Genomic DNA, 26,663 nt, shown 5'->3' with positions numbered 1-26,663 from the left:
GAAAAAAAGAACATGTTAAATTCACAACAATACGTTTATAAAAGAAGTCACATTAAAGATGAATTGAAATGCTATACTATAAGTATTATTCATTGTATAGGTATATGACGGATTGAACTTTTCATTTTTATATATCGCGACGATGATGATTACACAAAATAAAGAAAAAAAAAAATCGTTGCGATAGCAAAGAATCACCATCACCAGTGAGGAATATAAACTGTCAGTCAGCTAGCGTACTATCTGTGTAAATGTGATGAAGATGATTATTATGATGACGATGTAGCCCATTATACCGATTGTCTATCTGTCAGCATGTTATAGTCTGTCTATCACTATGTCTGTTTGTCAATTTGTCTGTTCTCACTTATTTGCTAGCTCTAACTTGCTTGGCTTGTTCATTGGTTTTCTCTTCGTTTGTGTATTGTTAGTACGCATCATAACAACTACTACAACTACTGTTCTTCTTCTTCTTCTAGTCTGAACTGTCGACTTTTTCACAAACATTTACTTCGAAAATAATAAGTGAACGAAAAATGCACACAACCATTTTCTATTGTGATATGACATTGCTTTTTATGCTTTTTTTATGTTTTTATTTTTATTTTTTTGTTATTAAACGTAATATGAAGGGATATCAATCAACATTTATTATTCTTCGAAGATATTCTTACAAAATCAGAAAAATACTCCTTAATTACATGAATAACCATAAAAACATTGTTACTGAAATAAGAACCCTTCTGGAATATTCAAAACAAAACTATAGAGTCTTTTTTTAGTAGGTATTTTAAAATAGTAAATTGAGTAACACTTTAAGAATATATATTCAAAATTTCAAAAAGTACATTGTTACTTCTCGCCACTTATAATGGGAAAATTGCTCAGATGTGCGGCCGACGTGGTAACTGTGTGCTCGTAGAATCGAACAGGAATCTCCGCCCGATAGGAATTTTCATATACTCATTTGCACAAAAAATGCATCAGATTACATACAATATTATATGTAGAAAGTGCATTTTTTATGCAATGCATACATATACCAAATGATCGGGCCATCGGATCAATCCATCGGTATATTCTCAGGCTATTAGAAAAGACTTGGCAACCCTGCAACGTCAGGAAGATCATAATGATTCCAAGTGTACCGAGCACGGCCAGTATTTGCCTGTTTTGTTTAACACCAGTCAAAGGTTAAAAGTGCCAAATTGCTCAGCTAGGTAGAACGTACCACCTTGCAAAATTGCTTTCTGCCGTCATAACAAATCTTGGATAGTGCTTGGAGGAATGCACGAGTGGAAGTAAATGGGGTACTGAAATAGTCAAGAAAATGGAGGTACCACAATGGTCCTTATGGCATAAGTTTGTCCCGCGATAACTTAGACAGTCACTATAACTTAACCAACGTCACTACAACTTAACCTTCTTTAGTTTATTATTCAAATACCTATTTCTTGAAATCTGTTCAGTCGAAAAAAGTTCCAAACGAAAGTTCTTTATCGTATTGCTGTATTTAAAGTTATTTAAGAATTTTCTTCATTATTTTTATAACACCTATACAAATTATAACTTAAACGATTTTGGTCCTTCAAGCCGGATTTATAAAAACACAATTTCAAAACTTGAGTTTTTCGCTGTTTTTATTAATTTGGATTAATATTTTTTTACAATTATTATACATTCTGTTATATTTTATCACCCTAACATGTTGTATACTATAGGTATATATTATATAATTGGTATTAAATAAGGGAATGATTTATTTATTTAACATCATATATGTTATAACAAACACACTATGTGTTGTATGTTTGTATGGTTTTAATTCCTAATATGAATGTTGTACCTATTATTATCATACATATAATATACGGATAACAAATATACTTCTCCATGTAATAACAAGTATATTGTTATAGTACTAAAACATGTAAACACCATGTAATATAAACGGTCAACTATTTATTATAACACAATAATATGTAGTAATATTACAGTAAAACGTTACAATAGTTCCTAAGAACTATTCCAATACAAATTTAGTTACAACGGAATGCTGTACCCGCATGTTTTATCTTTGTCTCAAATAAGTAAATAATTCAACTCAATGGAACATTTTCCTGAAATTTGCAACCATTGTTCAGTAGGTAAGCGCTAGTGATAAATATTTGTAGTTTTTTAATTCCAACACAACCAAATTTTTAGACTTATTCACTTGAAATTCGCGGTATGCCTAGGGTAACGGGTTCGATTCCCGCCGTCACAACAAAAATTAATTTAATTAATGGCTGTGATGGGTTGGTGTAGTGCATGGTATATGCATGAAGGAGGTGCAATCAGCCTCTGAAAATAATTGAGTAGTTGATAAAAGAAATTTTCAGCGGAAAAGGTGGTATAACACATATATAGTTTCACAATGGGCTCTATAGTCTAACTGTATTCTTCGTGTACAGCCAATAAAATCTAACGTCACCTCATTATATTGGCAATTGTATGGATTGCATTTAAGACTTACATTGAAAATTTAATATTATTGTCTCAATACAAATTTAAATAAATAATTATGATAATTTACATTTGAAATGTAAAGAATTGTAAATTAGTCATAACAGCCTCCTTTAACGCCAAAATTTTTCACTGGAAGCGTTGGCATCGATTTTATTGTCCCTACCATGACTACGCACACAACGAATAAACAGAATTAGAATTCAATAATGATATTATATAAACATTCTTATAAAGACGTTTAACTTTACATTCTACAGGTTGTCCTTTTAATTATAAAGTCTCCTCCTGTTAGAATATTACTACATACAATGAATAGACAGACTAATGAACTCAATAAACGTATTCTACGTACATATATAAATATTTATTTGAACCCTAAGTTAAACTACGTAGTACATTAGAAAATAATAACACAATCAATTGTTTTTAAAATTAATAACATGCTAAAAACAAGTGAAAACAAACAATTGACTGAGTTAATTGTAGAAATATCATGCATAGTCAGTGTTGATTTCTTTATCACACAACACATACAAACATGTGACACATACATAACTGATAATGAAGTATAGTACATATTATAAAATTTCCGCCTAGTTAGCTCACGGGTAAACAGTGATGTTTACGAAAAAATGTTTGAAACAAAAGTTGTTTAATTTTTGATAAGGAACATTTTTTATATTTAAACTTTTGTTCTATCTCTAACGGTTTACAAGATGGGTCCTACTGACCCAAGACCCAATTGACCTATGATGCTCATTTACGAACTCGACTTCACTTTTTACGTCCTGAGTACACTGTAAAAATTTCAGCTCGATATCTTTTTTTGTTTTTGAGTTATCGTGTCCACAGACGGACGGACGGACGGACAACCGGAAATGGACTAATTAGGTGATTATATTTTTAAGCATTACAAACTTGGGACTAAACTTAATATACTATGTATATTTCATATATACATGGTATAAAAATATACATATAAATCTATTTTTTAATTATTAAAATTCATCCTTTAAAATTGAATAGAATATACAGATAGGAACTATATTAATACCATACTTATAAATGTATTAGTTTTGAAAATAATACATATAAATCCATTCTTATAAAATTTCTATTAAAGCCCCTTTAATATATTATTCCTTAAGTACTCCTTCAAAATCCGGTTAAATACCTTTATACAATTATTTAATACAGTAAGTTCAATTTCATTTTTTGTATATATAATATGCATTCACAAAAGGATTCTTTTAATTTATAAAACTTCAAGTTTTTTGGAGAAGGATATAATGTGTTTAAAAAAAATATATATCACCAAGGTTTTTAATCTTAAATAGGTTACATTCAAATGTTTTACGATTTCCGTAATTTTAAGATTTTTCAAAAGATGTTCTAAAGTGACAAAAAATGTGAATTCTTTGAAAACAGACTGAAATCCTTGCTATAAAATCCCCGTTGTTAGTGGAACGGAATTCGTAGAAATCCAACACGGTGAACAAAATTTCAAATGTCATTTGAAACTGAACGATGAGGTTAGAGTTATTCAAATTTTTTTCAATTTTTCAATTTTATTAGCCCCTGAACCAAAAATAACTCACCCCTTATAAGTTTGACCGCTATGTGTGTGTGTGTCTGTCTATCTGCGGCATCGTAGCGCCTAAACGGATGAACCGATTTTTATTTTTTTGTTTCGTTTCAAAGGTAATTTAATGGGGACTGTTCTTAGATATGTTTCAAGTGCGAGTTTAGGGTTCCGCCTGTTCCGTTTCTTTCACTCAATGGAATAAGAAATCCAAATCAAAGAACAGCCGTTTTTTCGAATAGAAGCAACCGTAAAGAAGATCTGTCGTACAGAGTACAATAGTACTAGCAGTAAGAGTGGCTCTGTCGAAAACAAATATATAAAAAGAAATATTTTTCAATTTTATTCCAAACGATTTAAAATGGCCTAGATGTTTACCAGATTTCTTTTAAATTTCCCGCCACATGTTGTTTTCTTTATATTTGAAAAAAAAAGTATATGTCTCTAGACTAAAACCCTCCCCTTAATAAAAATAAGATTATAAAATTAATCGAAGCCATAAACTGTGCAATTTTTCGAGAAGTTTTGGACAAAGGGCAAATATACAAAGTAAAAGCCGCCCATCTGAGAAGAAATCATTTAAATAACAAATGAAGTTTTTCAAAAGAAACTTTGTGGAACTAAAATTTGAATCAAAAAACCCATAAAAAATAAGTTTAGTGAGATCAAAAACGATATCCCTATAATATTTTTCAATTATTAAATGCAATATTTTAGATACATGTTATTCTAAGAATGATTCTATTTCTCAAAAAACTTTGCTGTGTCAGTTTTTTTTCTTGATAAAAAATAAAAAATGAATAAACGATATGCTTACTTTACGTAACTTTGAAAATGAATTTTCTCTACTTTTGAATTGAAATATCTTTAATATTATTTTCAATATTTTACTAAACCAATCATCGTATGAAATGACATTTGTGTTATAAAAATAAATATTAACAAAAACTTTATTAAATATTTTTTTTATAGGTTTGTTTTGATTCTTCCGCTTAATATTTCTTATAAATTTTTAATTAAATGTAATCATTTCTTTGTTTTTATTGTAGTGCAAAAAAGTGGCCAATAAATATACAAATTGGAATAAGAAATTTTCGCGTGTTATTCAAATAAACCTTTAAACATGAACCAGCAACTTTTAACATTATTCGCCCTCTCTTAGTTGGTCGAATACAAAAAATGTGTCCCAAATTCGAAAATTTTAAGTTATTCACTCCAAAATTGAATCTCAAGGGTTTTTAGGATCACTAATTACAAATTTCTGTTCCAATTCAAAATGTTTTTGAGGTCGTTCTGTTTCAAAATGATTTTGGGGTCGCTGTTTCAGTTCAAATCATGATTTTATTTAGCCAGTACTATTGACTCGTATGAGAGCACGCAGATTTTACCATTTATTAAATCAATAATATTACTTCAATAATACTGACCGTGTTAAATTAGTCTAAACCTGGAAAAATCTTTCCTGGTAAACGGAAAATAAAGACATGTAGCATAGAGGGAAGAGGAGAATTGGACAAAGCATAAATAATTTATTATAATTCGATATATTTTTCTAAGTTACGCCAAAAGTAGACGCCTAGCTGTAAGCTATAGGATTGGAAATAAGTATTGGTGTTTGATATTATAAATTCGATAACAGTACGCCGAAAGAAGGTAGGGACAAATCTACCTTCAATTAGAATTTTCTGGAACGAAGATCGAAAATCTTGATCTGATCTTCAAAAATTATAAACGTAATCAATAACTTGCTGCCTTTTTATACAAGAATAACTACTGAATTTAAAACATATTTGAACCCATTCAAATTTTTATAAATACCTATAAAGTGCACATGCAGAAAAAATCTAAAAAAAATTATTAAAACATGCAAGCACATACATAGCCTTTTAATTATTCGATTGTCATACTGTGCTTCGTTGTTTGTAAAATTATTGTTCTTTCGTTACAACAGCAGGATACAAAACAACAGTAATAACAATCAGGAGTAGGAAAAAAATTAATTCCAAGGTCTTCTTTAAATAACAACATATGGATTGAAATATATATAGATTATTGCACTCACTCAAAAATGGTTTTTGTTAAAGTTAATGATGAAATTGATAAAAATCTTGCACAGTTGGGCGTTGGGAAAAATGATTTTATAAATTATACATACAGAAATTTGCTGTCGAAGTGATTTTTTTATATTGATAAATAAATATCAAAGGGTAAATTTAAAAAAAACAAACCCTTACCGTTTTAATATTAAAACCTTTTTACCAAATTTTAAGGTAGGCTTATTACCAAGGACTTTATAATTTAAATACATGTTGAATTTTTGTGTAAAATCTTCCCAAGGAAAATTGTCCCTGCTTACAGTACTGTTTTTCCTCAACACCATTTTCTTGAGGATTTAAATATAAAATAACTATCGATAAAAACGTTAATAGTACGTTATGATATTGTACCATGGGTCACAACCTAAGGTAGTGTCATTTAATAACTCGGAGTAAATGAGACTTTTTCCAACTTGCACTTCGCTTTTCTGTTCTTGCAAACCCACTTAAGATAAGAATACAATTTTAAAATTTGAGGTATATGTATCACCATATATATTGTTAGGTAAAGTTGATTCAAGGTAAATGACTTATATTCAAGGTAAATGGCGTATTTTAAACTTTATTTAAAACAATATGCAATATGTAAATAGTCTTTTTGTAAAACAAAACCACATTGGTCGCTATTCTGCAGCCTACCGTCATTCTCATAAAATATCTTCAATTTTAAGCTTATGGTAAAGGTAAATGCATTAAACTTAATGAGACATATAAAAAGGCTGTATCTACAGCACTTTCAGAACTGAAAAAAGATCGATGTGTCGTGGGACACCCGGTAGGAACTATATTACTTTCGTACCGTGATAAATTCTAATGTAGCGCTTACTTTTTTTTCCAGATATTTTTCTGAAAATTTAAGATATTAACTTAGAAGTCAAATTACTTGTTTGATTCTTTATGGAAAGGAACTTCTGATTTTGTAATAACCTCATATGTTATTACATTACGTTTGGTTTGATCAGGATATTTATTAAGACATAACATAAAAACTGCATTGTACTTACCGTAAATTACCTCTGTTTTCTTCTGATAACTTTCACACTTTTTCAAGTCAATTTATTAAAATAAAAAAACATAAAATTATGACAAAAAATAAAAATTGAGTTATGAAAAGATTTTTGAATTTTATCAAAATTCATGACAAGTGGAATCGATTGAAAAAGTTTTAGTTTCCTAGCTATTCTAAATGTCGGTTTTTGGCGTCTGTTGCAGGTTTTTTTTTGTTAACTCCCAATCAGTAAACTAACATCGTGTGACAAGGAACATAGTTCCAATAAAATTGAATTTTCGTGTTTTCGGAAAAGCTACACTGATTACGAACAGTTTTTATTATTTATACATAAAATCAATGAGTAAAAGTAATATAAAAGATAATTGTAATCAGTAGTCTTGTAAAATAATTCATCAATAAAATTAATATAAAGACATTTTTAAATCTTGTTTTAATCAAACAATAAACAACCACACATATAATTAATAAATTTATAATTAATCTTTATATTTAGATACTGTAAAGGTAATTTGTAGAAAATAACATGAATTTAATATGACCAAAAAAAAATAAACATTGATATAAAAAAACAAGAAACAACTGAATATCAAATAACATAGAAACATTTTAGAAAATACATATAACTAGTTTTGATGAATTTATGATTTTATCACAAAAAGATATATTATTTATGTTGCTGGGAGGTCCAATGTGTCTATAAAATGTATCTTTATCTGGATATATGTATTAAGTCATTAGAACAACTTGTCATTAATGGTAAAACCAAAAGGTATAGGTTGTCTTATATAATTCTGTCATAAAGTAAATAAACCAAACCTCCAATGTTTGTTATAACAACATTGTATAGGTATTATATATGTATAATCAAGCCGCATTGCATATACAGAGGCATACCATTCGATTCCAGTCCTATGTATGTATGTCTATGTAGTAAATAAACTCTTGTAATAATATGAGATAGTGACAATTCAGTATTAACGCATTGAGACATGTGAATTGACCTGGAATTAACCACAATCGCATACCTATCTCCCACATAGGTGTATTATATTATATATATACATTTTACATATATACATGCTTACTATATAAAGCTATGGTTTTTCATTTTATTTTTGGAATTTTTTTTTAAATGCCACGTATAGGTAAAATTTTCTTGCAAAACATTCATTTCGTCTTAGAATATATCATATTATATCTTTAGTAATATTATTTGTATAATATCTTTACAATGGTTTCGCAGCAAAGTGATAAATTATATACATTACTGATTTGTAAAAGAAATTTATATTTTGGAGATCCAACATGGTAAGGACACGTCTACTTAAAAGACATTCTTCTTTATCCGCGTAATTTATAGAAGCCCTCCAACAATCTTATACTTACGAAAATTTAGTCTGAAAAGCTCACATTGATTCACAACGATCCACTTAAACTACACCTTGGTAATTCCGTTATATCTTAAGTATTTACGCTTACTTATCACATTCTAAATTTATACATATAAGGTAATTTAATTACTAAACTAGTTTGCCACGACAGGGAATTGAAGCAGTACATGTGCATGCTATAAGTTAGAAATCTAATCTCTAATGGTCATTCTCTTTACTACCATAGCAGCAAAAACATATGATTCACGGTGTTGTTAAAGGCTTGGGAAAGTTTTGGCAAACTAAGAATTAATTTATTAGCCTTGATCAAGACATTAAAGGCTTGGGAAAGTTTTGGCAAACTACAAATTAATTTATTAACCTTGGTCAAGATTGGAGAAAGAGCTGGTAAACCAAGACTAGGTTCATTAGACAATGGTTGAGGCTTAAACTTGATTCACGGTGTTGGTAAAGGCTTGGGAAAGTTTTAGCAAACTAGGAATTAATTTATTAGCCTTCGTCAAGACTTGAGAAAGTGCTGGTAAACCAAGACTTGGTTCATTAGATAATGGTTGAGGCTTGAACAAGAACTGGAATAACAAGGTTGAATTGCACAATGCTACCCAAACTCGATTCCATAGTCAAGTAGGCATAGACATTTATTACTTTGATTTGACGAGAACTGTCATTGGTAAAAACTTATTAGGAGCCGGCTAAGTGGCCGAGTTACTTAGACTGGAAGGTTGCGAGCTCGAATTCAGGACGTATTTTTAAAAGAAAGCTAAAAATTTCAATGAGTCAATCAATTAATCTACCAAGTTTCTTCTTCGTAAATTTTTAAAATATTAAAAAAATTTATTTGGTTGCCGCTACTTATCTACAAATATTTGCAATGCGATAACCTTCGACTACGATTAAATTCTTCTTAAACATGATTTCAGGCGTAGATTAAATAGATAAATATTAAGAAACCCTAGTAATTTACAACAAAATTGTTTAAATGTATGAATGGACGGTTTAATAAAAAATAGCCCTCTATTTTACGGGTTGATTTTTTTAAGATTTAAGCCTGCTCAGGACCACCATATTGACTGCTTAACGTTATTAGTGATTTTTACAATAAAATATAGAACTTTTTTTAAATAGGTAAACAGTTTCCCATTTTCTAATGTAAAACTCGCGAGAGTATTAAAGTAAACTGCAGATCGGTGTGGTATCTGATACCTTCCACTTGTGAAAGCGTACTAAGACCTATTATTCAAATTTTCTTCAAATGAAAAATTGAAACGTTAGTGAAAATATTTATATATATATATATATAATATAATAGCATTATATTATATTCTATGAATATATAACATACAATATACATATAATATTTAATGAAATCATTCATGTATGTTTTGAATTTGAGTTGTGTTAGAATTAGCAACACAACCAGCATGTGTTATTTTGTGGTTAAAATTAACATATTATATTAAATATACGTACATTCATATATATATAATGTTACTATACTTGTATCTATCTATGTTATGTACATATTATATTTATATTATTTGAATTTATTATTATTATTAATAATATTTAAATTATTAACTAGACAGAGTAAACCCGGACAATTGATACACACCAACAAAATTTATTATACTTACTCGGTAGATTTCAATGTAAAGATCCCTGCAAATTTCGATATTTTCAAAGACACGATGAACCCTTAAAGTGATGCTACCCTTCAAACAGAAAATTTCGTATTCAAAAACTAAAAAAAAAATTGGAAGTTTCATTTGTTATACCTTGTAATGCTGCATTTCTGCATTTTTGTTTTGGAATGTTTCGGCTCATAATCAGTTTTTGAAAAAAAAACCACACTGTCCAAAATTACATAAAAAACTGCAATTTAAAAAAGCGAGAAAAAGTTAAAATGCGATGATTTTTTTATGATCATAAGGTACATTTTTTTCCAGAATTTCAACTCAATTCCTTCATTTTCCGAAAATTTATCGGAGAAAGTTGAAAATATGAGGCTACTGCGGTTTTCTTGAGATTTTAAGGCAATTTTGCTTTGCTCAGGGTTCGATAGTAAAATCAAGGTTGATATTTTTTAAAAAGAATTAATTTTTTGGTTCGTCCTACTTAATCCGATCAATAGAAGCAAAGATATTCAAGAAAACGTCACTAAAGAAAACAATATAGAAACTAATTGTGCAGAAAGCCGTACGGATCGCTCCGGAGCCGTAAAACTCCTTTCCTGTATTTTCTTAGAACGAAAGAAATCAATCTAAAATAAATTAGCCTTCTCCCAAAATTTTCCGATTTACCCAACTAATTCCAATATACACTTCCACTTTTGACACCTTGTATGTTGGTACATTGTTTATTGTGTTAAATCATTTATTTCTTCTTGTTGAAATTAAAAATATTCAATTTTTTAAAGCAAAAAAAGAAAGATTGTTTCTGATTAATTAATAAACCACTTGTATTTATTATTATATGATAACCTTAAATTATTCACGCAAAAAGGTGTTTAATTTTTTGCTTTGGTTTTCAAGAACAATACACAATGTATTTTATTTACTCATTCTTATAATAAAAATTGCATACTATGGGAAATTTTTTAAGAAATATATTATCTAAATATGCATCTTACAAGTTACTGATAAAGAAAAAAATGTATAAAAACTGCAAGTAAAGGGTATTACCCGTTCAAGGCCAAAATAGTTTACTTACAAGTTAAAATAAAATAAAGAATAATCTTATATATTATTACTCTAGCAAGTTTTTTCCGTCCTCCCCTTATCTTCTTTGTTCCTTTATCAAATTCCATGATTCACTCCTCATTTTCAAGCTTATTATGTTTATTATGTCTAGGTTTGATGAAAAATATACTCACAGTCTAAAAATGTACCGCTTAGGAAAAAACACGCTAGACAAGTTAGTTTGAAAAAAAAATTATCTAAATATAATAATAAATGTAAATAATAAGTTTATTAGGCAAACATGTTAGTTTTTACAGATGCTCTCTAATATTCTAGACTTATAATTACTATTTTTAATAGATGTTCTCCTAATTTAAGAACTTGATTTTTTTCACCGCTTTTCTACGAAATTTGTTGTTTGTTGTTTTTAGCCACGGGTACAGGATAGCCGTGGGTTACGGTAACTACGACTTGGAATTCCCCACAAGTCAAGCTAGTATTTTTAATGTTAATGAATCTGGCGACTTTATTAGAAAGACAATTTCTTTGAGCTATTAATGTTTGAATATGATTTTGGTAATATTCAACGTCTCTGGTTTATCGACATGGACAAGTGTCTTTAAAGATAAAAATCTAATATCTGATTTTCAAGGGGTACCCCTTAGAAAAAAATTGAAAAATTGAGATTTTTTTTTGGGTTTCCAATTTCGATAAAACTCAGTATATAAGGCAATTTTGACCCAAAAAATTCAAAAATCGGGTTCATTTGAAGATTAGAGGTCGCATTGTCTGAGAAAGTGTCATTTCATTGTGAATTTTGGACGATATCTCCGAAACTATGCATCCAATAATCAAATTAACCCGATTTTTTAATTTTTTGGGTCGAAATTACCTTATATACTGAGTTTTGTCGAAATTGGAGACAATAAAATTTTTTCGATTTTTTGTGATTTTTTCAAGGGGTACCCCTTAGAAAAAAATTGAAAAATCGAGAATTTTTTTTGGGTTTCCAATTTCGATAAAACTCAGTATATAAGGCAATTTTGACCCAAAAAATTCAAAAATTGGGTTCATTTGACGATTAGAGGTTGCAGTATCTGAAAAAGTGGCATTTCATTGGGAATTTTGGACGATATCTCCGAAACTATCCATCCAATAATCAAATTAACCCGATTTTTGAATTTTTTGGGTCGAAATTACCTTATATACTGAGTTTTGTCGAAATTGGAGACAATAAAATTTTTTCGATTTTTTGTGATTTTTTCAAGGGGTACCCCTTAGAAAAAAATTGAAAAATCGAGAATTTTTTTTGGGTTTCCAATTTCGATAAAACTCAGTATATAAGGCAATTTTGACCCAAAAAATTCAAAAATCGGGTTCATTTGACGATTAGAGGTTGCAGTATCTGAAAAAGTGGCATTTCATTGGGAATTTTGGACGATATCTCCGAAACTATCCATCCAATAATCAAATTAACCCGATTTTTGAATTTTTTGGGTCGAAATTACCTTATATACTGAGTTTTGTCGAAATTGGAGACAATAAAATTTTTTCGATTTTTTGTGATTTTTTCAAGGGGTACCCCTTAGAAAAAAATTGAAAAATCGAGAATTTTTTTTGGGTTTCCAATTTCGATAAAACTCAGTATATAAGGCAATTTTGACCCAAAAAATTCAAAAATCGGGTTCATTTGAAGATTAGAGGTCGCATTGTCTGAGAAAGTGGTATTTCATTAGGAATTTTGGACGATATCTCCGAAACTATGCATCCAATAATCAAATTAACCCGATTTTTGTATTTTTTGGGTCAAAATTACCTTATATAATGAGTTTTGTCGAAATTGGAGACAATGAAATGTTTTCGATTTTTTGTGATTTTCTTAAAAATCGAAAAATTTGAGAATTCTTTTTTGTTTCTCATTTCGATAAAACTCAGTATATAAGGTAATTTTGAACCAAAAAATTCAAAAGTCGGGTTCATTTCCGCATCCAGGCAATAAAAATAAATTTTCATATTATTTTATTTATTTTTAAAAGATCATACCAGTTATTTACAGACAAAATTGCGAACGGAGCCGCAGGTAAAAGCTAGTTAATATTCTTAATAAGACACTTTACTAAAAATTTCCCGTTCTGAATGCATCCATTTTCAGTTCTTTACTTTTTTAATACTAGCTATTTCCGAAGAAAACTTATTGGCTTAAAAAAGTTGCAAAAGTATTCCAACAGAAATCGAGGTGAAGATTATTTTCTACAAATTTTGCCATGCTCGACGATTGATGAAAATCTCAATTAATAATTTTATGCCTTTACATTTGATGCATCGTTTGTGGTTATAATTTTTATTAACAATAAAAAGTTTGGCATCAATGTGTAGTGCAAATAAATATATTTTCTACTTGGCAGATCACTAAGATTTACTTACCAGTGATTTGGATAAAAGCTCGCTTTTAAAAAATATTTTTGCAAGAGTCATTTATAAATTTTTATGAAACTTTTTTTTTCGTAAGCTACTAAGTATGGTTAAAAAATATCGCATAATCTAGAAGTAGACATATAATGAAACATATAAATACATAAATGGAACTTAATATAATAAGAGAATGTGAAAAGAAAAATAATAATTTCATAAACTTTGTTATAATCAAATTTCAAGTTTAATACACATTAGTTAACAAGGTTTTATAGTAGATAAATTATAGCCGTATTTTAGAGTTTAATATCGAATAATATATGTATTGAAGTTACAACCCGTTGATAATATTATGTGATTCAATCATTATCTTTAGAAAAATACCTTTTTGTGTCTAGCCGATCGATACGAAACTAAATACGTGTGTTTCTGAAATTGTGTCATGCAACGAATAGCAATATTTTTCAATATCGACTGCTTCATTCACTGCAAATATATTCATGCAATGATTTGGAGCCAAGTTCTTATTTTATGGTTCTGTTGTTTTTTAAAGTTCTTTGCTAGTTAATCTATCCCATTTGCAAGTAACACAAAGCTTCCCAAATAATAACATATTCGGAAAGAGAAACAGCTTCATCTTTTTAAATAGGCTTCCTTCGGAGAATAAAAAACAGAGAAAAGGGTTTTTCCCGGTTGCGCAACGATCCACACTACCTTTTGCTGGCGGTTTTGGGACAATTTATCTATACATTGTTTTGTTTGGTGACGTTTTCATGAATATCTCTGCTTCTATTGATCGGATTGAGGCGAATCAAAAAAAAGAATTGCTTGTTATAAATTTCTACAAGTTCGCCCTTTCCTATCGAACTCTGAACTAAGTAAAAATAACCTCAAAATCTCAAGAAAACCGCAGTAACCTTTTATTTTCAACTTTCTCTGTATATATTTTTGAAAAATGTAGGGATTGAGTTGCAATTTTGTAAAAAGATGCAACTTATAATCATAAAAACAACAGTTCGTACAGTTCAGGTAAATCGGATCAGATCGGATTTTAATTTTTTTTTAAATTGCATATTCCTATTCATATTCCTAGGTTAGGTTAGGTTAGGTTAGGTTAGGTTAGGTTATATTGGCTGTCCACGAAGGACACACTCAAGCTATAGAGCCCAATGTGATACCATATATGTCTTTTACCACCTTTCCGCTGATAATTTCATTTATTCCTCAATGCATTTACCATGCACTACACCAGCCCATCACAACTATTAATTAAATTAATTTTTTTTTTGGACGACGGGAATCGACCCCCTGCCCTGAGCATACCGCGGACGAATTGATTACGCCTTAACCAACTGAGCTAATAGAGCGACATTCATATTCCTAAATATGAACTAATATATCGAATTTTTCGTCTGGACAATGAACAGAAGAGTAAGAACATATAATATAATTATATATATCGAAACATAGTATACGCAATGAAACGAGAAAATGCCGCGTGCTCAAAACATATACCACAAAATGAATTCCAGAAATTTAATATCCTGAATGCTTATACATATATGAATTTGTTTGTACATACATTTCATGTATTGTTATATTATTATTATAGAGGAAGAGAAGATATTATATATTTAACTATAACGTTAACTATATATAGATAGGCACTACATAAAACCAAAGCTGAAGATAAAATTCCATTTCAAAACTATTTAGGCACTCACTATAAACATATATGCATGCGTATATATCTATACTACAAGAAGTTATATATACTTTTTATTTATAAATGCATAATTTTCAACCAGGGGTGTAGCGTCAATTTATAAGGCCCTGGGTTAATATACTCAGGGACCTGCTTATTTACTCAATTTATTGCCATTTTGTCAAAAAACTGTTTTCTATAGTAATGTAGGATTGCGGTATAGAAAAAAATCGGAGATTGAAAAATTAAAACATTTTTCTTAAAATCGACTATAGGATTATAAATTTTTCAAGAATTTTTATTTCGCAAACTGAGCGTCTAGAGAAAAAATCAGTCCTTTTTGCTTAAAACTGATAAAAGAGTACAAAAATATTTTTTAATTTGAAAAAATTCAAAATTTTGTATTTGTAGCGCAACAAAAGCAATAGCTCCATTTCCTTGAGAAATTCCCGTAAAGGAGAAATAAATATTTTATTTTGCTAGCGTGTCTAACGGATCCTATCTTCTTAGTGTGTCCCACCCCAAGACAGCCACTCTAACCTAACCTAACCTAGCATGTCTACTTAAGTTGGCTTTATATGAAAAACTTTTTAATTATAGGGCTTATGAAAAAAGTTTTTCATTGAAAAAAACTTCGTTTCCAATCTTACAAGTATTTTAATAGCTATTATTATTGGTACCTTATTTTCAACTCTGATGATGAATTTTATTATAACTTCATGAATATAGACGAAAAATAAAATGTGCCTTGATTTTCGAAATATCGAAAGCTAAATAATTAAATATAATTTTCAATTTTCGATATTTTGAGAATTATTTTATTCTTACTTTCCGTCTTATATTATCAAGTTATAACATAATTCACTATCAAGATGGAAAATATAAATTTTTTTAAATTCGTGTCCCCATTAACGTGCTCATACACCCTTAATTAGTCCGACACAACTTCTTTTAATTGTCACCGACTATTTTTTGAGAAATCTATGAAAACATATCATTTATCCACCGTTTTACCAAGATGTTAAATATACCTACTTTTGAAGTCATTTATTTATTTAAATAATCGGGCAACCTTCCCGAAAATTTTCAAAATTGTTTAAGACTTAATGCAACTTCATATAAATACCTTAATATAAATAACATCATTTGAATAAAAATCAATCCTTCTATCTAAAATTACCTTGGCGCTTGTACATCCTTAATACGATGTTTTTTACGCTATACTTTAGAATGAGAATAAAAACATAAACAATTAATTTATTTAGATTATTTATTTTCAATAGTATTTACAATATCTGAATAAGTATAAAAAAAATATCAAAAGAAATTGGCAAATTATTGGACTATCAATCTTTGTGGCGCTGCAACAAGTGGAGCTACTGGTGCGCCATTTACAGCGGCGGCTGAATAAATTGGTGCTGATACGGGATCAACGTCTTCATATCGTACACGGGCTGTATATGCCATATTTTGTAAATCTGCAGATGTGGTATACACAACACGTTGAAGGCGACCATCGGGAAGGTAGACATAATAGAATCCTCGGTCTGTATTCTTAAAAACAGATTCAACTTGTTTTGCATTTTTCAATTTTTCACTTTTGATATTTTCCGCCTGCAAAAAAAATTATATTAGATTTTTCAGTAATTTAACAGAGTTAATCATCATAAACTTTGGCCTAAAACACTTAAGTTTTCCAAAAACATTGAATAATAACATATTCTTCACTTAATGCGAACACATTCAAGTGATAACTGAGGGTTAAATATCGACTGCTATGTCGGTTTTGAAGCAATTTTCGGCCCCAGAGAAATTTTGACGCAGTGATGATACAGAAGTTCAAAATGCTGTCGAGAGGCTTGTGATTTGACGCTGTTCAGGCACAATCATCCCTATTTGGTATCCGCAAAGCATTAAAAAAAGAACGAGAGGTGTCGTGGGACACCCGGTCGGAAATATAGTCCTTTCGTAATTTACAAGAAGAATTTAATTTGAAAGAGTTTACTTTGCTAGTATCTTGAACCAATATTTTGGACATATTTACCTGTGGTTCTAGTGTTGTTAATTCTTCATTACTATCGGTTGTTGTTCTTGCTTGACGTGGATCTACTTGATTAGGTTGTTGGGGTGGTGGTCCATATTGATTATCTGGTTGAGCAGCAGGTGGACCATATTGATTATCTGGTGGTGGTGGGGGACCATATTGGTCTTCTGGCTGTTGTTGTTGTTGACGAGCAGGTAATGTAAATGCTGCTCCTTGTGGACGCCAACCAGATGGTGCATATGGAGCTTCATTCGGTTGTTGTTCTTGACGTTGGAATCCAAAGTTTTGTCTTTGATTAAATCGTTGATTATTAAAGAATTGTCTTGGTGCTTCCGCTGATGTCATTACAATTATCAACTCCAAAGCAAATAGTCCCAAAATAACCTATAAAATCATATCAGGCAATCAACAAATCAATCAACAAAATCAATTATTGAAAAAGAAAATCAATTAACAAAAATTCATCATTTATTGAAAAGGAATTTGGTGTTGCAAATTTTTACAAAATTTTCTCTTTATATAGAAATAAACTATTTTTAAAGTTTTCCAAAAAAAAAAAACTTGGTGCAAATAATTTGTAAAAATCGTTCATAAACTTTTGTAACAAAAAACGAAAAGTTTGAAAGTTTTTGATAGAAAGTAAACCGTCCATATAAGAGATATAAGAGCAGGGTTGAAATTATTTTTATCTTATCTCAAAGATCAAATTTTTCGATGTCTGCGTTGGTTTTCGATATATCGAAAACTACATATATTTAAGCAAAATTTTCAATTTTAACTTTGATGATGAATTTTGTTATAACTTCGAGACGAAAAATAAAAATACAATTTTTCTATATCTGCCTTAGTTTTTGAAATATCGAAAACTGAATATTTATCAAAATTTCCAATTTTTGATATTTTGAAAATTGCGCCAGATATCGAAGACTCTTACTTTTCGTCTTATATCGTCAAGATACTACATAATTCACCTTCAAATTTCAGATCAGATTATATCTCCTTCACAGAGGTCGTATTTCGATTCTAAACGATAATTTGAAAGCTCTGATATGCAACTACTAATCTTTATCTAATTTTTTTTAATGATTTTCACGAATATTAACACATCAATTAACCGTATCGAAAGTAGTATTAATTGGTCAAATTTTACTTATCGTTATGTAGTTTTCGTTTCGAAAACATAATAGATTTAGCACAATTTTTACTGGATAGATCATAGATAAGTTTTTGTTTCGCAAATTAGTAGATTATTTTACTTTAATGAATCGTTAAATTAAAAAAGCTAGATATTATCCACTGCCTGTACCAAACAATGTATTGTTTTTCACAAAATAAATCCAAAACTTTAAAACAATTAATTTCTTAGATCCTTAGCGATTAGAATATCCTACCTTCATTTTAGATTTAGATTATAATCACAAACACACAATAATTAGTTATTATAATTAAATTATATTGATTTGATGATAGATAAACTAAAACTGATATCAATCGAATAATTCACTAGGGTATTTATACAAAAATTAATTATAATTCAACATTCATAGAATCACAACACAAACAAAATATAATATGTGAAATTTCATTAAAATAATTGAAGACGCCATGTTTATACAATTATTGTTGCATGTATAATATCTCTAAGCATGAGACATTATATTTTAACACCTCTATATGTATAGTCTTCGACATCAGTTTAAGCTTAAGGTATTTCGATACCAAAACATTAAAAAGATCCAAAATAATTGAATTTTGTCCATTATGGATGTCCATGTCGATTCTTTGAACGGTTTAGGTGAAATTAACTACCAAAGTCAGTGTTTTTAGCAAAAACAGGTTTTTCATTTTCATGCATAGTTCTTAATTTTGGTATGAATATTGATAAAAGTTGTTTATGTAAATAGTAAAACATTTTTAAAAGCACTTATTGACTAAAACACCACCATATGTAAAAAGAGCCGTTTTCAATAATTAATTTCTCGTAAACCGTACAGAAAATTAAATTCTCATATAAAATGGTCATTAATTGACACACAAAATTTCGATATCGAAACACCTTAACTAATATCAATGAGGGTAACAATAATCCTGCAAAGTTATCTTTGAATAAATTAATATTATTATCAGTATCAACATCATTATGAAGACTAAAACGGTCTTTGATTTAAAAATATTTACAGATTAAGTCCATCTCATGCTAACACATGTAATCTGGCAGCCAGCCCTGCCTGCAGAATGGTGTGTGTATCAATAAGTAATCTCCTATATTTTTAGTTAAGCACCGTATATGATCATCTTCGAAATAATTATGGGAGAGACTGGCTACACTCATGACAAAAAGATAAGTATTTTTTGAGCTTTAGAAAGATAACTATTATCAAGCTTTTAATGCTGAACAAACTATCTTTATGCAAGACACAATGTCGATGCCTCAACGGCTTCTAAATGATTGAATTAAACTTTTCATTCATTGAAATTTGTGAAATTTTTTTAGCATCTAGCATTGTTCAATGTTCAGAAATGTTAAGCTATATCAGTAACTATTAATGCTGCATCGTGGTTTTATATCGTGATTATTAATTACGAAAATACGTAATGCTTAATGTTTTATTGGAACTATGCACAGAGGTCGCTTGATGGGAATTAAGCATCTTTTTTTATTTATATTTCTGTTCAATAAAATTCAATTGAGTAATATTCCGTGAATATTACGATAAGCCATATACGTTTATGTTCAATAGTGTTTAGCAGTGACATTGAACATTTGCATTTAATTTAAGAATTAAAAATAAATAAATCGACCTTTTATCTTCACTGCATTTTGGAACCTCTTTTATTTATGAAAACTTCTTATAGCCTCGACGTATAACCTTATGAAATAACACAACATAGAAATCAGCAAGTAAAAACTATGTTTTTTACAAATCTAGTTAAATTTTAGTCGAAATTATTCATTAGAAATTCCAGACTTAAATAAAATATGTTCCCATATTCCACAATTATTAAACAATTTGGATGTATTCGCGTGTTATTTAACACGCGTAATAAAAATCACTTGTAAAAAACTACAAGTTAAAAAACAGCAACTTAAGAAACAGAAAATATCTTATTAGGCTTTATTTGATTTAGTATATGGTCTAGGAATAGTTGACTAATGAAAGTATATTGAGTATATGAAAAAACTATTGGGCCCATCAACTTAAACCTTTGTGGATCATAGTAAAAATAGCTAAAACTAGTCCTCAAATGTCCAGAATCTGTCACAAAAATAAATTATTTTATTTGATTACTATTTTTATATCAACTTTTATCCAAAAAAATCGTGTTCTTGTGATGACATTACTTAGGTGCCAACAAAATTTTGCTTAATATTTTTGTTTCTGACTGCTGAAATCAATGCTACAGTGGGACCCGATTCGCACTCCATTTTACAGATATCATCCTCATTGATTTCTAAACATGTGTTTTTTGCCGAAAGTTAAAAATCTTTTTGTTATACTCTTTAATACACATGCATAATATATTTAATACTTTTTGTTTTTCTCAAAAAAAAATCCAAAAAAACGTCGATATTTTGTCTAAAAGACTGAAATGATTCCTTAATTCGTGTGCTTCTTACTAACGTTTGATGAAAATCCAATTTTACAGGAAAAAATCATCAGTTACTTTATAAGTAGGGTTTTGAAAATATATTTCCTAGGTAAGGACAAAACTTATTATTAAACTACTCAAGATGCTCAATGATAAAATTAGCCTTATCTATTCCTATATCTATGTCAATTTTAATAAGACGACTGTATAAATGACAAAAATAATAAATCAAAAATTTCCCACAAAAAGGACATAAATGTCAATTTTTATAGTAAATTTTATCCAAAAAAGGATAATAAAAAAAAATAAGTGCACAAATCAAAGTAAAATGTTTTTGAATATGTAATATGATAAATGTCTTTTATATGCTAATGTTTACAAATGTGTTGTTGGATCAATGACTTGACGAAATCATCACATCATCACACTGTTGAGTTGAATAATGTGTTGAGTTGAGTGAGTGACAAACACAAACAAACAGCAAACAGAATAGCGTAGCGTAACGTCATAAAATAGTATGACGCGACGTGCGTCCCATACAAATGTTCATAAAATACCATATTACCTATCTACTCAATATAAATAATGGTTTTATTATTACATATTATCAAATATTCAACCCATTCGAAAAAAAGCTATCTTCATTCTTCACCCAATAATTTAAATATTTGATTCAAGTCCTAAGTAAAATTTTGATGATTATTCCAAAAAATCTTTAAAATTTGTTTAAACCGGCGTCATTTTGGCGGACAGGCAGAACATAGTCTTTGTGGTCGGGTATACTTTACTCATGAACATTAAAACAATTTCATCAATCAATCAATTTTATGTCAATATAATTATAAATTTTATCAAAGATAATAAATGAGATCTCAAGGATATTTCGCAATAAATTTTGATTTTTGCTCCAATTTGCAACGATTAACATAAGCAATGAGAGTAATTACGATTAGCTAATTCATACTGATAGTGACTACCTGGTATGCGAAATACGTATTCATATAATACGTATAAAAATTGATCTAGGAAATTGGGGCAAAAATCGAAATTTATGTCAATATTAGTTTAGGTAAATACATAGTTTTATGCATTATTTATGAAAATTAAACATTTATTAATTATGAAATAAGATTATATTCATCAAAAATTGAAAAAAACTAAACTGTTCAAATATTATATGTCCATTGTGCCCGAGTATAACTTACCGACACGGTATTCATGGACTTAGAACCTGCAAACTCCACTTTATCAGCCGACAGTAAAACGTTAGCTTTCGTAGGAATTGCGACTTAAAAATATGTGATTATTGTATTTAATCGAAAAAAAACACGCTAACCACAGAAAAATGCTAAAAATTTTCCAGGGCAATAGAGGTCGTTCGCCCGTATCCATGACTTTGACCTTCAATTATTGATAAACTTTAAAGCGTATTTTCTTTCGATTAAATGACATATTTTTAAGTCCGAAAGCTTACGTTTTTCGAAAAAATATTTTTAATTTTCTAATTTAAAGTGTTATATTTGTTATCTTGTAGAATCTAAATTGGCTATTAAAGAAGCCTAAAGAACTAAGTCCAATCTTATGTTAGAACATGATGTCTATTATCAGACACTACAACTTTTGTTTAAATTATTTTTTGATTAGTTAACTGCAAAACGAGATATTAAAATGTGTATAGATTAAAATAGCCAACCCTGTAAATGTAATATACATCAACATATACTAGTTTAGTTCCAAATTTGTAACGCTTAGAAATATTGATGATACAAACAAAGTTATGGTATAGGTGTTCATAAAATCTAATAATCTCCGTCCGTGAACACCTTATTAAAACGAAAAGAGATATCAAGCTGAAATTTTCCTAGTGTACTCACTACCTAAAAAGTGTTGAGTTCGTAAATGAACAGCATAGGTCAATTGGATTTTGGATCCGTAGCACCCATCTTGTAAACCGTTAGAGATAAAACAAAGTTGAAATATTGTGAAAAATGTTCCTTATAAAAAAGTAATAAAATTTTGTTAGAAACAATTTTTTTCGTAAACACCATTTTGTTACCCGTGAGGTTGCAAATTGGGGCAAAACTTTAGTGTTCTCTTTCTCCAAAACTATAAAGGACAGGTACCTTAAAATCTTATGACAGATTTTCGATAGCCCAAAACAAATTGTGTTTGATATTTTTCTGATATATTAAAAATTGGTTGTTTTCATTTATTCAAAATTTAGAACTTACCAAGCTTTGTTATTTTCACCGTGTCTCCAATCACGTATCTAGTCTCCCCCGATATGTTTTTAACCTTTCATAAAAACTTATCATTAGGAAGATTTATTTTAATTTAACTTTTTTAATTTTCTAATTGGATAAGCCATATATGATTTATATATTTTTATTAATCATTTGACTTTCAAAGTGTCTTTTAATTACCAATTGAATTTGATGTTCTACTAATCTAATTATTATACTCATTGAAATTTAACAAAAGAAATTTCAATGTCGTTCGTATTCTTTTCACTTATGGTAAATTTCTTTAAATAAAATACATTTAAGTATTATGTAATCGATAATATTTCTATAATTGACCAAGATATTCGAAAAATGATTAGAATATTAAGGCATATGTATCTATTTGTTTTATTTTTATTACTTATTGTTTAAGAATATTTAGTAATAATCAATTTATTGATATTATAAGTAATACTATTTTTAATTGTTCTTACGTAATGTAACAATTTTATGAAGGTTAGCTAGACGCGTTCGTTAGTCAGTTTATAGTACTTACACTGTTTTGTGGTTTTTTTTTTTATTTGTTATGAAATCAATTGACACTGATTACGTGAAATAAATTATATATTTGTTTAAATTATATTAATCATTTTAAACAATACACTATTATCAAAGTACGTGTGACTAGGCTTTGTACGTGTGTAAGTAATTTTCTTTACAGTTTACTATTATAAAACTGTTATAATCACGCAAAAAAATGATTCAAGTCAAACTGGCCCTCGGCCTGGGTGAAGCCTTCAGCACTGTAGCTAGCTGCGCTCGTATATAGCTCTAATAAATACCTATTCACAATACCTGAATAATAATAAATAATACCTCAATACGATTCAAATAGCTGTTCACAATTCTAGATAAATATGGCGGAAGCGCAAATAAATACATTTGGATAGTAAGATGTAATGTAACATATTATTTATATGCGTTTCCACAATTTATTTCATGAGTTTTAATGTTTTTGTTCGGAAACCTCAAAAACATTTTGTAGTGGACCGAATTGTGAATCTAAATCATCGTCGCATTCACTTGAACACACACACAAAATTTCATCAAAATCGGTGTAACCGTTTAGGGGGAGTTCAATTACAAACACACGCGATGACGTTGACGGTGACGATGACGCGAGTTCCATGATTTTTGTTCACACAAAAAGTGTTTAACATGCTAAAACAAGTTTCCACTTTTAAAACTTTATTTGCGGATTTTTTATAAAATTGACTTTTTCAAATTTTGTTAGATTTACGACACTGAGCTAAATAAATCTATACAAAATATCCACACTAATTTGGGAGCGAATTGAGCTCTGAAGACCATGATCGAAGGACTACTTGTGGTCCAAAAGTAACAGATAAAGCCAGCATTAAAAAAAAGCTTGCAGAAAAGGCTAGGGGAAGGATATTATGTGATATTAGATTTTGTTTAAAAGTTGGTATTGACCAGTAATGGCAACGGGTAGCGGCTACAAAAATATAACACTGTTACGAGAGTGCTTTCATTGTCAACTATTGATTTTCAGTTTTTGTAACTTATCTTTAACTTTGGAAAACAAATTTATGGGCACAAATAAATTTTTCCCCTGATTTCACTATAAAAGCTTCTCTTATAATCCGTTACAGTTCTTCGCTTTGAAAGAATCTTCTTCTTCAATCTCGGTCAACTTTTAAACATAATAGTGGCTGCTGATAAGATAGCGTAATGAGAACTTATACTCATTGATAGCAAGAAGGCCATAAATCCATAAGCTTGGCTTTCCCGACTTTTGGGGTCCTAATCCCTATTCAGAACTACTTATTGATTAACTGCTAAATGATTAGTCCTAACCAATGATACAATTCATTTAATAAGACTTTACATCTGAAAACAGGCCAGAATATAAGATATAAAAAAGATCGAAAAGTGTGCGAGGTATTTCTAGAATATGCATTATATATTTATTCGAATGTTCTTCGAAAGAAAATAAAATTCTCAGAATACGTCTGGTTGTATACTTTGACGATTTTATCTGAATCTGACATTTGGTCTATTTGGAAATATATACGGATTTTAACCCAATATCATAACGATCTGGAGAAAAAACAATATATTTTCCCCAGAAGCGCTGCCTAGATCTTATAACGAGAATATTTACTGATCTGGATTATTATTTAGGATATCTTGAATTGAAAGAAGGACGGCTACAATATTATGCGGTTCATGTAAAAATTATTTAAGGTTTCAAATTGACCTTAAGTTCTGTATGTCCTCCCAAGTAAACTTTATTAAACTGAAGTTAATTTGCATCATTTAATTAATCAAACAATCATTTTTTGTCACTTCAAACAATTTTATGGACGTTTATATTTCTTACAAATTTTATTTTATAAAAGCTAAACTGTAAAATAAAATTTACTCATCTAAGAAAAAATCTAATAGAATACTAATTTCATTTAATAGAGCCGCTAGAACAATATAATAGGATTAATTTTTATTAAAACAATTGTGTATCTATATTCAAAATCAAATTAAATAAAAAGAAACAATATAAAAAAATATATATATATTTATTTTTTTTGTCTGAATACGCAAAATAATATACGTTCGTACAATATTAATAAAATTTTATTTATAATAATTTAACATAATATTAATAAATTGGTAAATTATTCACAATAAAATAAATACAAAAAAATACTGTAACCATTAATAACATAATTTAACATTACATTACAGTTCGTTAAATTCAAAAAAATAAAAACGAATAAAAACTGTTCAAAAATAAAAAGAACTAAAACAAATAACATTTATATAAAAAAAAAGATTCTTTGTAAACAAAATAACTGTTTTAAACATACATAGACGACGAACATGCCATGCTTTTATATAATATAGAAACAGACACAGACGAGGCGAGTAAAAGATTTTTAAAAAAATACTTAATGAAAATAACAAATAATAAACACTACCACTCGCTCTCTAAACCAAAGAGAGTGAAAAGAGATGTATGAAAAAAAAATTGTAGAAAATTGGGGCGTTTTACTGCAAATATATTTTCATTCTATATATACACAGTCAGTGCAAATAATACATGCTAAGTATTTAAATATACATACATATAAGTACATACAAATTCAAAAAATATGTTCACATTTGATTTTCCACGGCAAGTGTCAAATATATACCAACTGTTTTTGTACCATCTAGGCATATACATGTCTGTAGTATGACTGAATACATCCGTTTAGTAATGCATCTAAGCGAGATGTATTATATACATATATTGTAAGGCTACAGATACGATACACAAGACTTTTCAAGACTTTTGTTGTGTGCATGCAGAGAGTGGGAGTTTTGTTGCATACAAATATTATTAATTATCTAAAAAACTT

The 26,663-nt window shown here is 28.9% G+C and overlaps 2 protein-coding genes across 3 annotated transcripts in view; one reads left to right on the top strand and one right to left on the bottom strand.

The window, feature by feature from the left end:
* Positions 1-26,663, top strand: part of LOC123297601 (paired box protein Pax-6-like) — a 110,621-nt gene that overhangs the window by 57,887 nt on the left and 26,071 nt on the right. The window lies entirely within an intron of this gene.
* Positions 16,666-18,898, bottom strand: LOC123297602 (putative mediator of RNA polymerase II transcription subunit 21). Its single transcript, XM_044879342.1, has 3 exons — positions 18,820-18,898; positions 17,429-17,812; positions 16,666-16,998 (listed from the first exon to the last, which is right to left on the bottom strand). Exons 1-3 carry the CDS (start codon positions 18,823-18,825, stop codon positions 16,720-16,722), a joined length of 669 nt encoding a protein of 222 aa, XP_044735277.1. The 5' UTR covers positions 18,826-18,898; the 3' UTR covers positions 16,666-16,719.

This window comes from Chrysoperla carnea, chromosome 4 (genome assembly GCF_905475395.1).
Source record: "Chrysoperla carnea chromosome 4, inChrCarn1.1, whole genome shotgun sequence".
Taxonomy (NCBI): Eukaryota; Metazoa; Arthropoda; class Insecta; order Neuroptera; family Chrysopidae; genus Chrysoperla; species Chrysoperla carnea.
This window is presented reverse-complemented; position numbering and strand designations above follow the sequence as displayed.